The following is a 14,970-nucleotide window of genomic DNA, read 5'->3' as shown; positions in this document are numbered from 1 at the left end:
TCCTGTAGCTACAATTCTCCTGGTATCATTTAGCGTGAGGCATATTCTATTCTATTAGATCTAAGGGGAGCAATATGAAGTCCTCTAAAGGTAGCTTGAAATATGTCTAACATTTAACATGTACCCAGTTGGATTTCCCTGTTCAAAGCCTGTGAACGTTGGGACAGGAACCCCAAGGAAGGTATTAAGTTGGATAAATACCCAGTGCTGACTGAGTCTATAGGCTAATCTAATGGGATTTGATATAAGCTGCGTACATTTGAAGGGGAACATATCCTAAATTCTGCTAGTTTTCATAACCTAGGGCATGGGGTAGAGGAGGATTTGTTGCTGTATGAATGAGTGAGCTAAAGGACCTGTTTGTTTAATATACATCTCTAGGTGTGACACAAGGTGTGTGCGTCTCTCTCGCTCTCGCTTTCTCCCTCAATTCAAGGGGCTTTATTGGCATGTGAAACATATGTTTACATTGCCAAAACAAGTGAAATAGACAATAAACAAAAGGGAAATAGACAATCAGAAATGAACAGTAAACATTAAGCCCACAAAATGATTTAAAGAACACAGATGTTTCAAATGTTCTATTATTGGCTGTGTACAGTGTTATAACAATGTGTAAAAAGTTGAAGTACAAAAGGGAAAATAAATAAACAGATAAATATCGTTGAATTTACAATGGTGTTTGTGCTCCTCTGGTTGCCCTTTTCTTGTGGCAACAGGTCACAAATGTTTTCTCATTATTTGGTTGGGCCTAGTTGTGTTGCTGTCTTGTTTGTGAACAGAGCCCCAGGACCAGTTTGCTGAAGGGACTTTTCTCTTGGTTAATCTCTCTGTAGGTGATGACTATATTATGGAGGGTTTGAGAATCACTTACTTTTAGGTGGTTCTAGAATATAATTGCTCTTTTCTGGATTTAGATTATTTGCATCCTAATTCTGCACTACGTGCATTCTTTGGTGTTTTATGTTGTACCCAGTGGATATTTTTTGCAGAATTCTGCATGCAGTCTCAATTTGGTGTTTGTTCCATTTTGTGAATTCTTGGTTGGTGAGTGGACCTGGTTGGTGAGTGAACCACAGAGAACGATGGGTTCTATAACTGATCCTAATATTTTTAGCCAGATCCTAATTTAATGTCAGCCTTCATGTTCCTTTTGATGGCGTCGAAGGCCCTTCTGGCCTCGTCTCTCAAATCGTTCACAGCTTTGTGGAAGTTACCTGTGGTGCTGATGTTTAGGCCGAGGTAGGTAGCATTTTTTGTGTAGGTGGAATTTGTATTTGTGGTCTTTGGACCTTTTTTGGAACACCATTATTTTTGTCTTACTGAGATGAACTGAGCCCAAGGACCCAGGTCTGACAGAATCTGTGCAGAAGATCTAGGTGGTGCTGTAGGCCCTGCTTGGTTGGGGACAGAAGTACCAGATCATCTGCAAACAGTAAACATTTGACTTCAGAGTCTAGTAGGGTGAAGCCGTGTGTTTCAGATAGTTCTAAAGCCATCGCCAATTTGTTGATATAAATGTTGAAGAGGGTGGGACTCAAGCTGCATCCATGTCTCGGCCCCTGGCCCTTAGGAAAGAAATCAATATGTTTTTTGCCAATTTTTACCACACACTTGTTTTTTTGTAAATGGATATTATAATAAACTATGTTTTCCCCCAACACCGATTTCCATCAACTTATATAACAGATCCTCATGCCAATTTGAGTCGCAAGCTTTTTTGAAATCAACAAAGCATGAGAAGACTTTGCTTTTGTTTTGTTTGTTTGTCAATTGGTGTGTGCAGGGTGATGGTCTGTCTTATGTCAATTTGATAAAAAGCCATTTTGACATATGCTCAGAACATTGTTTTCAATGAGGAAATGTAGGAGTCTGCTGTTTATGATAATGCAGAGGATTTTCCCACGGTTGCTGTTGACACATATACCACAGGAGTTATTGGAGCTGAATTTGTCTCCAGTTTTGCACTCAGTCTATATTATACACTCAATAAAACATGCAACCATATACAGCTCTCTCCCGCTCTCTTGCTCCTCACCGCTGTTTCATTCCCTCTCTTTGGTTTTATGCCTTTCCTTACCCAGTAATTAGCCTCTCTCTCTCTCTCTCTCTCTCTCTCTCTCTCTCTCTCTCTCTCTCTCGCTCTCTCTCTCTCTCTCACTCTCTCGCTCTCTCTCACACTCTCTCGCTCTCTCTCTCTCTCACACTCTCGCTCTCTCGCTCTCTCGCTCTCTCGCTCTCTCGCACTCTCGCTCTCTCTCTCTCTCTCTCGCTCTCTCGCTCTCTCGCTCTCTCGCACTCTCTCTTGTAACCAAAAGGTTGCTGTATCGAATCTCAGAGCTATCATGGTAAAAATCTGTTGTTCTGTCCCTGAGTAAGGCAGTTTAACCCACTGTTCCCCTGGCGCCAAAGATGTGGATGTCGATTATGGCAGCCCCCCCACACCTCTCTGATTCAGAGGGGTTGGGTTAAATGGGGAAGACTCATTCAGTTGTACAACTGACTAGGTATCCCCCTTTCCCTAGCTCCAAACATCACCACCGATGGCGTCAATTCTCCCCGTAACAGCATCACCAACTCTCCTCGTCAGCCCCTGACTTCAAGCACAGCAGCTACATCCACATTTTTAAAAACAGCCTTTTTGGGTACTTTTGTGAAAAATCAGAATGGTCTAATTTCCTGTTCCTGTCATGAAGTTAGTGGTAGTTATTTTACCCTGCTTACTGGCTGTGGAGCTATATCTATATATGTCTGTGTCTGTATACTTTTAACTTTCAATGAGTCTGATTGCTGCTCTTTTACACTTGAAAAGGAGATGTTTTATCTCAAAGAGCCTCACCTGCATAAATAAAATGATAAAGGACATCAGATAAAAAGGTTTTGGCAGTGGCCATGGCTCTGTATCTCTCTCATAGTGTCCTGCTGCATCCATGCGGTTTTGTGATAGCTCCCTTTGAACACGCACACAGCATAGCTGTCTCCTCTGGGAGGTCTGTCCTAAACCTGTGGATCCTGCAGACAGACAGACAGACAGACAGACAGACAGACAGACAGACAGACAGACTCCCTTTGTCTTTCTGACATGGATGAATAGTACTCCCAGGGGGCATCAGTGTGTGTGTACAGCCACTACTCCCACCCTTCCCTTCCTCTCTCACCTCTCGGCCCAAAGCACACAGTTACCATGGAGACGGGCCCCTCAGGTTCAGTAGGAGGGGCCTGTAGTCAAAGCTCTTTCTAACCACTGACCCCTCCCTTTTCTTACAATTCCTGCAGAAGGTTCTGTCCCCCCAACCACACACACATCACTCCAGCACCCCACCGCTTATCTCTAAGGAATTCTGCATTTGAAAGTCTTTGACACACTGTGTTGCACCAAAGCACCCAACCGTTTTTTCTTCACTGTAATCCCTAATGACAAGTCATTGTTGCACTATTCCAGCCAAGTCTGGCTCCCTGCAATACATTTTATTCATCCACTCTTTCACTTTGTCCCAGCATCCCTTCCTCCACCTTGCATCACTCTTTCTTCTTCACTTCTATTGCTTCTATCTGTCTTTCAACCCCTCCATTCCTCAATCCCTCCATTCCTCAACCCCTCCATTCCTCAATCCCTCCATTCCTCAATCCCTCCATTCCTCAATCCCTCCATTCCTCAACCCCTCCATTCCTCAATCCCTCCATTCCTCAATCCCTCCATTCCTCAATCCCTCCATCCTCTCCCAGTGTGTACGGATGTGGTGCAATCTGTTAGTGGTCTCCATTGCCTACCTCCAAACATGGCTGGTCGTGCTGCTGTAACCGTGTGACTGAGTGTAATGGCCGTGGTGATAGTTGCAGGCAATGGAGCGGACAAGTTATTACAGGACAGGCAAATGGAGACCTGATAGAGCATGAAACCTCTCCTCCCAGCTCTGTGGGGTTGGGGGCTGCCTCCCTCACTACCTTTGGCTCTTTCATTTTTCTCTCTCACTCTCTATCGTGGCCTCGCTCACTCTCTCTTTTTCTCTCTGTTGTTCCCTCCATGTTGTTGATCCCACCCTGCCTCTCCCTTTCACTCTCATCCTCACTTTCTCACTCATCCTAACGCTCTCTGTCGTTCTCTTCCCCTCTCTCAGAACATAATAACAGGAGAGGGTCACACGGGACATGACACATGAACACTAATAACGCAGCAGGCAGGGAGGAGTAATGGTGTGCTGGTGTCTGTCAAGGAGCAGCTAACATGCTACGCTATGCTATCACTGCTAAAGAGAGCAGCATGTCCAGACAGCCAATGGAATTTGGAGAGGAGAGGGGGAGTATGGTGTCAGTCCCTCAGCCAAGTTGCCCACCACATCCACCACAGTCATTTTTAAGAGTTTGTTTTTCTCTTTCTACCTACTGTTCCACAGACAGAGGAATCTGAGAGTGAGTAGCTAGCATATGAATAGTACTCCCAGGGGACATGAACAGCATGGCCTCTACTACTTGTTTGTTGTTTTTCATTTATAGATTTCCCTCCATGTGGGTTAGGATTTAGTTAGCAGATTTGGACCAGAATGAAAGACGTGTTGTAATTTTTGAATAGTGTTTATTGCTTTTTCTCACTTAGTATGTGTGTGAGTGCGCACATGCGTCGGGGTATGTTTGAAGCCTGTTAGCCAGATGGCTTGTCTGCCTGTTTGGGCTGTGTTTTCCCCTTCTTCTGCTGTTGCTCTGGAGTGCTGCCCAAGGGGTGAGGGGTGTCGGCCTCCCTTCACTGGGGGAGCTTGGACAGGAGGAATAGTCCTGTTTGAGGTTTTAGGCCTGCACTGAGGGGAACCAGCTTTCTCAAAATGTGGGGAAAATATAGGAACAGACTGCCCTCTAGTGGTACGTCTCACCACTGCTCCACTCCACGGCATGGCCATATTTACTCTGGCTCAAGCAATTGTGTTGATCTGAGGAGCGGCCAGCTTTGTCACTGACTCCATCGTTGCACCATCATCACAAACCTCTCTCGCTGTTATGTCCGTGCCGCCAGCTGAACCAACACCTGTAATTATCAACCGTCACATGGCGTTCCCCCACCTCCATGGAATAAGGCAAACACACCAATCAACTGGAGACATTCTAGAAGCAGTGGAATGTTATAGCAGGAGATAGTGTGTTTTTCCCCTTGTTTTCTTTTTCTCTCTTCTAAAGGAGAGTATGTGAATACATTATGTGTTAAGGAATGTAGAGAGAGGATTTGCTGTGCTGTGTACGGCTTTATTTGTATAGATGTGGATCTCCTCTCCTGGAGTATGAGCAGGGAAAATGTCTCTATTCCTTTATTCCAGTATTCCCAGCATTTCTCTCTCTCTCTTCTCATTCATTTTGACATGAGTCGCTCATTAGCATACTTGTAGGCAGGTGTCCAATCAGGATGAAAGAATGCGCTTCAAAGAAATCCCCTGTATCCCAGCAAAAAAATGGCGGTGTTCTGTTAAAGTCTGTCATAGTTTGATTTGATCAGACAAAGAAGAGTTTCAGTGCTGCCCTCAATATAGCAGGCATTCTCCAATACCACGTCTCACTTTCCTGTCTGTCTTACTCCTGTCTATGCATCTGGATCATGAGCAAGAAAGAGATGAGGCAGGTAGAAATGACTTTATTTTTCAGGCTTTGTTTTTAGGTTTGTGTGTCACACTGTAACTGCACCCTTGTGTTTCTGTGGTGACACTTTAAAGGATTTACCTCCCACTCCACATCCTCTCTCAGTTCAAATGACAAGAATACACCTGGTGGGACTGCATTTTTGAGTCAGGCTGTCAAACACACTGGCATTTATCCTACACCTGTATATGGTCTCGGACGTAATGTTAGAGAACACACTGTTGAGTTTTCTAGTAATTGATTCACACAGTCAGCAGTCTGTTTTTTTCATTGCCCTTTTCATTTCAATTCCACCACAGACTTTTACCACAAGGAATGATAAGAAAAGCAGAAGAGGTGGAGAAGCATGGCTGTAGAATGACCTGTTCCACTGCACTGTGGAGGCATCAGACTAACTGCTGAGAGAGAGAGAGAGAGAGAGAGAGAGAGAGAGAGGCTGGGGGAGATGGAAGAAAGAGGAAAGGACGAGAGCAGGAGGGGAGAGCCGGGAGGATGGGGAGATGGAAGAAAGAGGAAAGGACGAGAGCAGGAGGGAGAGCCGGGAGGATGGGGAGATGGAAGAAAGAGGAAAGGACGAGAGCAGGAGGGGAGAGCCGGGAGGATGGGGGAGATGGAAGAAAGAGGAAAGGACGAGAGCAGGAGGGGAGAGCCGGGAGGATGGGGAGATGGAAGAAAGAGGAAAGGACGAGAGCAGGAGGGGAGAGCCGGGAGGATGGGGGAGATGGAAGAAAGAGGAAAGGACGAGAGCAGGAGGGGAGAGCCGGGAGGATGGGGAGATGGAAGAAAGAGGAAAGGACGAGAGCAGGAGGGGAGAGCCGGGAGGATGGGGAGATGGAAGAAAGAGGAAAGGACGAGAGCAGGAGGGGAGAGCCGGGAGGATGGGGGAGATGGAAGAAAGAGGAAAGGACGAGAGCAGGAGGGGAGAGCCGGGAGGATGGGGAGATGGAAGAAAGAGGAAAGGACGAGAGCAGGAGGGGAGAGCCGGGAGGATGGGGAGATGGAAGAAAGAGGAAAGGACGAGAGCAGGAGGGGAGAGCCGGGAGGATGGGGAGATGGAAGAAAGAGGAAAGGACGAGAGCAGGAGGGTAGAGTCGGGAGGATGGGGAGATGGAAGAAAGAGGAAAGGACGAGAGCAGGAGGGGAGAGCCGGGAGGATGGGGAGATGGAAGAAAGAAAGCAGGAGGGGAGAGCCGGGAGGATGGGAGAGGCAGTACAGGTACTAAGAATGGAGAGCAGGCGCTGAGAGGATGGGGGAGATGGAAGAAAGAGGAAAGGAAGAGAGCAGGAGGGGAGAGCCGGGAGGATGGGGAGGTAGTGCAGGTACTAAGAAGGGAGAGTAGGCGCTGAGAGGATGGGAGAAGAAGGGGGTTTTGAAGCCACTCTGGAATGATTAAAGTGGTCTGTGGGAACAGCAGGCAGAGCCTGTGTGATCCCTGGCCCTCTAACTCTCCAGGGGGGAAAGGTTTATGAGCACTGAGATTATAGAGACTCGGCTAGAGGTGATGGTGTCATCTGGGAGTGGCAAAGCTCCCTTATGGAATAGAAAGATGCGTGTGTGCTTCTATTCTGATGTGTCTGCATCAGAAACACCAGTTCATTAGCACTGGGCAGGTAGTGCAGTAGAGACAAAACAGTAGCCTTTTCATATAGGCCTTCTATTTCTAAACGCACCAAATACCCACCCATTGTTTATGTGGAGGCATTATGAGCATGGACGTCAACAGGACCTGGCTTTTGGGGCTTTAGTCCCGAATGACTTTGGGTCAGCCAATAAGCTTTTGCGCTGCTGCAATGGTGTAAAAATAAAATGTGTCAACTGAATGTGCCACTTAACTCCCGAAGTCATCCAACCGTTATAATCAGGGGCGTAGGGCTGCTGGTGCTCAACAGAGCGAAGCTCCCCCACTTTTCAGAATGGTTTTATGTCTCTCAAGATCACTTAATGATTACTTATCAAGCCGAATATAATAACTTGATAATGTCAGGCCACTGTTATGCCAAAAACACCATGTCATTTCTTATGTGCTGAAATGTTACATTTTTTTCTCATGAGGTGGCTGTGTTTAACTTCATCTGGTCTCAAATGCGATTAGTTCGGCCGGTTACTGACTGTATATCTTTCAAGGAGATTGAAATGCATATTCACATGAAAGTGATTGGGATCAAATGGTTGCCATGTAGCATGGACGTTCACCTATAAGACGTGAATAATTATCATTCACGATTGATAATGATGGCCTAATTCATAATAAAGTAGGGCTAATTTGGTGTTTTAGGATTTTACAAATATAACGTTTTCCTTTTAGCTACTTACAGTATGTGTAGGCAAAGGCAACCATACAATTTGGATGATGCATTGTATGTACATTCTAAAATTCATGTCGGTACCAACTTTCATTCAGAAATAATGGTGTAATAATTATACAATAATGGTGCTCCGGTAGGCTACATTAAAAAAATAGCGCTACCCCACTGGTTATAATGAATGTAAAGCAATGGCCGTGAACGGTCAACTGATATTCGGGGCAGTGTCATTGCGCTGCTTTGAGACAACCATGGGAACTCATCTTGATAATTAAATCAATGTCAGACAATTGTTAACTAAATGTATGGAAGTGCTCAAGATCATTAGTCTAGCAATTGAAAGTAATTCAGATTTTACACACACATTAGGCCTGTAGTCTACCTAATGAGCTTCCCTGATGTTTTCCTGAACTTTTCAACCCTTTTCTGATGCATTTTAGTCACTTAGACTAGTGATGCGAATACACATTCGTACGCTTCTCCCATAGACTATTCAAGTCATTTGACACATTTTTTTATTGTTTAAAAAGGTCATAAGGTCATCTGCATCATTTCAATAACAATATAGCTGAAACTACTATTGGCTTCATTGATTTACTGAATGTATTCCCTTGTAAATGTAGGCTAAGCTAATTGCTGATAGATGATTAAAACAAATATTGTAACAGTTGGCCTACCGAAACAATAACGTCATATGTGGTTACTGACCACTCTCGATTGAATTAATGACAAAAAGTGTTGACTATTTGGCCTTGGGGAGAGCACAGCACATGACAGAAAACAGCACTGCAGGAAGGGGTGCTGGAAGTGTTGACTATTTGGCCTTGGGGAGAGCACAGCACATGACAGAAAACAGCACTGCAGGAAGGGGTGCTGGAAGTGTTGACTATTTGGCCTTGGGGAGAGCACAGCACATGACAGAAAACAGCACTGCAGGAAGGGGTGCTGGAAGTGTTGCACATACATTGAAATACATTTGCCAATCGCATAGGCCTAGTGAGTCTACAATTGGGAATCCAGCAATCAGGCAGCCCTTGTGGCTGATTTGTTGCTGTCAATGAACAGCAGGCAGCAGCTAGAAGGTATTTCGCAATATTTCAAAATATAATTGCTGGGCAAATCTGTTTGAGTAGGTGAGTGCCACTGGAAAGTTGTTGGACTATAATTTCCTCCTCATATTGTAGGCCTAAAATCTGTGTATCCAATATTTTCATTTGCGTATGCTATCGGTTGCTTTTAAGACATGGGTCGTTCGTTTTATTGATGTATGTAAATGTCAGAGTCGCTTGACATTTTTGATCATATTTGTGGTATAAAAAAGTATTCGTGTAATGTCTCCAGTCATGTACAATGACGTAGAAATGCAGGAAATAATTTTAGAAAGGCCCTTTTTTTCTCGGACCCACAAACCCCTCATCCCTGGTCTTCAGGACTGGGCCCCGAATATTATGAAACTCTGGTGATTTCCTTCTGTCTGTGCGTCTGGCGAGCGGGACGGGTGGCAGCGGTGGGATCCCTTTATCTGTTTTTCTTTTACTGCGCTAATTACTGTAGTATTTCATTTTTGTTTTGGACCGCTCTCTGCAGAGCTCAGCGCATAATGAATAGAACCAGGGAACTGAGGGAAGGAACGGCCGGGTCTGAGTGAATGAGCATCACCATGACAGGGGAAGGGGTGTTGGTGATTGTTTTGTAGCGACAGTTGGGGGAAGGGGGACGCAACTTCTATTCAGGCTAGTTCTGAGTGTGGCCCTTGGTCTCCCCAGACTACCTCCCCCATACAGGAAATGTTTCCCTCCTCTCATCTGGAATAATAAAGCACAGTGCTCCTTATTAGTGTTGCAATTCCTGTTCATTTCAACCAGTAGGCTGCTGCTGTGTTTCTGACTACTATCCCACTGTTCCCTTTTCTCATCTTGACCTGTGAGTTCCTAAGTGTTACTCTCGTGTGTGCGTGCACACATTGCTCACTCCTCAACAGCAGTAATCTGACATTCCCCGTAGTGTTGCTCTCTGTTTTCATCTCAGACACAAAGCTCCTAAACTCTGCATAGGTTCTCTAGAAAATAACTGTAAGATCATTTTGCCCCTTAGAGCTAGTCCTACATTAAACAGATCCATATATTCTCTCCTCCAGAGGCTCCAGGTCAGGACTTTGTAACTCTGGACTACCGGCTGCGTTACTACCCCAGCATCACCTACGCGGTCATCGGCAGCGCTGTCATCTTCGTCCTGGTGGTGGCGCTGTTGGCCTTGGTCCTGCACCATCAGAGGAAGCGCAGCGTGCTGCTGCCCCGTGGGGTCCGGGGGTCCTCCCACCACCACCACCACCACCAGCCCCTGCTGCTGTCCCGCCTGGTCATCCTAGACCGGGGACATGTCCACCCGGCTGGCCCTGGCCTCTCCCCCACCTCCCCGTCTGCTGCGGCCCAGTACGCTGCAGGTCCCCCAGGGCTACAGCTGCTGTCTGGGGCCCTCTACCCAGCTGGCATGCCCATGGACTCACCACCTTCCTACTCCCAGGCTGTACTGGATGTCAGGTAGGCTGAGAGTCCGCTTGAGACATACTGTCAATGTAGTGTACTGGAGGGGGTAGTGTGAAACTTTTGCCAGCTGTAGCTTTGTCTATTTTAATGTGTTTGTTATATTCAAAATCATATTTTATTTGTCACGTACACGTGTTTAGCAGATGCTATTGCGGGTGTAGCAAAATGCTTGTGCTTCTAGTTCCGACAGTGCAGTAATATCTAACAAGTAATATCTAACAATTTCACAACAAATACCTAATACACAGAAATCTAACTAAGAATTGATCTGTCTCTAAACTTAACTAAATACAATTTAGAATACTTCTGACCATAATTTGTCCATTTATTAGTTAGGACGTTAGAATGCAACAGTGCAATAGTAGCATAATTAAATGTACGCTCCTTTACTCATCTATTTCTCCATCTCGCCTCCAGCCGGCCTCCTTGGTTCGACCTCCCCCCGCCTCCCTACCTCCCAGACGGGGAGGAGTTGCCGTCAGAAGGTGAGCTGCCCCAGTACGAAGCCACCACAGTGCCCTCCACTCAGCCAAATACATGCCCATCTGAGACCCCTACACCCAGAACTGTGGCCCCAGGCTTGTCCCGGCCTAGCCTCAGCTCCAGAGAGGAGTCGGACCAGCTGTAGTCCTCTGGTTACTGCATCTACGTAGGACTAGTACCCAGCCTCAGCGCTGTGGATGGCTGAAGAGAGAAGAGCTGTGCGATATGTTAAGGCCCAAAGCACTGTCCTGCCTGCTGTGGGAATGAGAGACAAGGCGCTATTCTACCTATAGCTACAACTGACTGACTGACTGACTGAGGCACTTGGAATCATTGCTCTTGTACGCTGGCGCCCTCTGCTGGAAATGTATCTACATATCCCTGACTGGGCTTACTACTCATCCAATCAATCATCAGTCAATTGCATTTAATCTGTGGCTATATAGCGTTTTTTACAAATTAATTTCTCACAGTCTGCTTAACAGAAACCAGAGCCTAAGCTTCTAAAGACTGAGAAAAACTCCCACAGCCTCCCAACACTATTCATCTCCTGTTGGACTGGTGAAGACCAGTTGGGTGGTTGGGCGAAGATCTTTTAGCTTGGATTAAGTTGACTGGATAGATGGTCAACCTGTGTAGTACAGTCATGCATTAACAATGAAGTAGGAGTCGCACTAACTAACAGTATTTGTGGTACTCATAATGGGTCAAATGTCACATGGTGTTACAGTGGCAGATGTATATGTTGTTTAAGAATAGTGAAAAAGGCACAGTGTCATATCTGTAATGTTACGGTTTAGCACATTAGGACAACCAGCTAGCCACAGAAGCTCTTGGGTCGTGGACATACTGCACTTCCCTCCCATCCATATTGCATGATGCTGGTTCTCTTCAATCTCTATTCTCATTGGCCATCTCTTTCGTTTCATAGGAATAACTGGAATCATATTGCTCTGTTATAGAGCACTTATCGGGGTTGTTGAGTATGCACGTAACTTGTGTTTTGGCAGGAACTCAAATGGAAGTATTATTTAAGGAAGAGAACATGTGGATGAAAATACTCTTACTGAGTAAGGTCCCAAAGTAAGGTAGTTTCTTTTGGTATCTGTGCCTTTTCAAATCACTAAAATATACGTTTAACAACTGTATGTCTACTGTCCCACTCAGATCCTATTTTGACAGCAGTTCATTGAGATCTTGTTCTACTGCCTATGATGACAGTGCAAATTGCTTTGTTTTGATATATCTCCTCAGACACTGGCAGAGAGGAGCAGAATGTTCAGACTGCACTTCATGTCTGACTAGTGTTTTTATGTTGATTAACGTTACACTCTGCTGCCTGAGAGCACAGGACAAACATTTTGTCAGGGAAGAGATGAAAACAATTAAGGAGTTGTTTGCGTTAGTGCATAAAGAGGAAGAGGAAGTTGAAATGATGTGGAGCAGAGACCATTCCACTTGGTGCCTTGGAACACAAGCGTGTACATTGAAATAAGCATTTAGGATTATCCTCAAGTAAAAACAAATCTCAATTGCATTCAAGCATTTTTGTTGAACAATGTATATTTTCAAAACGAGCCTCACAACACACAGAACTATGTGGCTGCTTGCAAAACAGTAAATGCATGAATACATTCAGCAAGGCTAAATGAGACCGAAATTGCAAATTCATCAAAAGAAGACGACTTACTGCAAAAACATCCAGACAAACATACAGTGCATTGGGGTACTGTGTGTCGGTTTATGAGGGGAAAATATAATTTCATCCATTTTAGAATAAGGCTGTAACATAACAAAATGTGGAAAAAGTCAAGGGGTCTGAATACTTTCCCGAATGCACTGTACATATAGCTGACAAAACAGAAAGTGATTCTGTCTTTTAAAAATACCAGTTGGTCAATAGGTTTTCTTTGCAGTCACTACTACATCATGATGATCGAAACAGGAAATACAACTATCAAATGGTGCAGAATTATGGACAATCTCTCTCCTTTTTTTGCATACTTTACCAAACAATTTCATACATATCAAATCAAGTATTATTCATGAAAAACAAAGCACATTGTTTGCAGAATTCACTGATATCATCACAATCCAATTCCATGTATTCAATGCATACGCTGTTCTGCTCATAGGTTTGTAGACTTTCCATTGGCAAGCAGAAACACAATCCCCAATAGATCTAAGGACAGGTGAATACAGTGGAGGAACACTGAATTTATAGGCGTCAACCCTCACCAAACCAAAGGTGTGTAATATTGGAGATGACTTGTCTCATGAGTACTTAGATGGAACTGAACTTCATTTTCTGCATCTCTGCATGTTGTAAACAATCATACATCTTAGGCTGTCCGCATTGCGTAGATCTTTCCCTATATTGTACCGGATTTACTATAAATAAAACCATTGACTATTTTGTGCAGTAGTATTAACTGATTAGCAGAAACAGGGAACACATTGCAACCTGTTCTCTTCTGATGAAAACAATGTGTTGACATTCTGTGAACAAAACACTTCACAGCAACAACAGAAAAATGTTATGACAGTTGTACAAAGGTACAAAAACAAGAAAATGATCCGACAATCTACAAATGTATTTAAGCATTTGATCATTGTTGTTTTGCTATATGGACATTTAACCACAGTTCCAAAAAAATGCTTGATTGAGAAAAAACTATAAGAGCATTATTCAACCCAGTAGAAAAGTAGTTGCTCAATTGACTCCCATATAGTCACTGACAAAAATGACCAGACCTTTTCTCCTTGGTTCCATAATGATGTGTTACTGACTGCACCATCTACCAGCATGTATTTCCTGACAGACTGAAATGAATCATCACAGATGTGGTTGGTCATGCATGCAGTGTTATCACACACTAAATAGTATTAAAGTGTATTTCAATATATGTCAATCAGAAGAAACAAATGTTGCTCTACAAATTGCATTTTGATAGATTAAGGATATACTGTTTTGACTCCATACGTAACATTGTAACCTCTTGTAGTACTTCAACAGAACTGTGTCAGCTCAGTATCCTTACTGGGTTGTTGAGGCAGACATGTGGGTGGCAGGTAGCCTAGCGGTTAGCAGCACTGGGCCAGTAACAGAAAGGTCACTGGTTTGAATCCCGAGCCGACTGGGTGAAACAAGCATTTAAACCTAATTGCTCCTTTAAGTCGCTCTGGATAAGAGCATCTGAGAAAATAAGTTAAAGTAAGACAAGCATTTTGTATGGAGCAGTGAAAGTTTAATTCCGTTTGGGACTGTTTTACCTATAGTAACTTGGTTAAAATGTCTCGTTTATTGTATTTCTTGGATTCATACTCAATCACATACTCATAGGATCCCAACTGTATCAAATGCTGTATCTGCCGTTCCTATTATACAGACTATTTTCTGAATTTGTACCATAGCTGTTTGACCAATTGAATTGACGCCAAATAATGTTTGGATAAAGAAGAAAAATACTCAATCTTTTTCTTATAAGTGTCCCAATTCATTGTTTAGAAATATGTAAGTCTCAGCTGTACAGATGATGTGAGAGAGAAGACTGCCATTGTCTGCCTGCCTGCCTGCGTGCCTGTCTGTCTCTCTGTCTGTCTGTCTGTCTGCGTGCCTGTCTGTCTGTCTGTCTCTCTCTCTGTCTGCCTGTCTATCTATCTGTCTGTCTATCTATCTGTCTGTCTATCTGTCTGTCTGTCTGTCTGTCTGTCTGTCTGTCTGTCTGTCTGTCTGTCTGTCTGTCTGTCTCTCTCTCTGTCTGTCTGTCTGTCTGTCTCTCTGTCTGTCTGTCTGTCTGCCTGTCTGTCTGCACCGCCCAGCCCACTGTGCAATAACTAGAATTATTAATTGACTGACTGGTAAAGTTCCTATCTGAAGGATCTGTAATGTATTGTTGTTGTCGTGTCATTTCCATTTCAGAACTTGTCAAGGGTTTCATGTGACTGTGTACATATACGGAGAGTGAGAGAGTAGAGACATTTATTTAAAACAAAAGCATATTTAGATTTTTAACTA

General features: G+C 44.2%; 1 protein-coding gene across 2 annotated transcripts in view; it reads left to right on the top strand.

The window, feature by feature from the left end:
* LOC112252507 (low-density lipoprotein receptor class A domain-containing protein 3) overlaps nucleotides 1-13,367 on the top strand; it is a 121,818-nt gene extending 108,451 nt beyond the window's left edge. For both annotated transcript variants that reach the window (XM_042323232.1, XM_024423781.2), the window contains exons 5-6: nucleotides 10,061-10,463; nucleotides 10,887-13,367. In XM_042323232.1, the coding sequence (XP_042179166.1) occupies nucleotides 10,061-10,463; nucleotides 10,887-11,097 (614 nt within the window). In that variant the 3' untranslated portion in view covers nucleotides 11,098-13,367. The remainder of the gene's footprint in view (nucleotides 1-10,060; nucleotides 10,464-10,886) is intronic.
* The last annotated feature ends 1,603 nt before the right edge of the window (nucleotides 13,368-14,970 follow it).

The sequence above is a fragment of the Oncorhynchus tshawytscha genome, linkage group LG06 (genome assembly GCF_018296145.1).
Source record: "Oncorhynchus tshawytscha isolate Ot180627B linkage group LG06, Otsh_v2.0, whole genome shotgun sequence".
Taxonomy (NCBI): Eukaryota; Metazoa; Chordata; class Actinopteri; order Salmoniformes; family Salmonidae; genus Oncorhynchus; species Oncorhynchus tshawytscha.
This window is presented reverse-complemented; position numbering and strand designations above follow the sequence as displayed.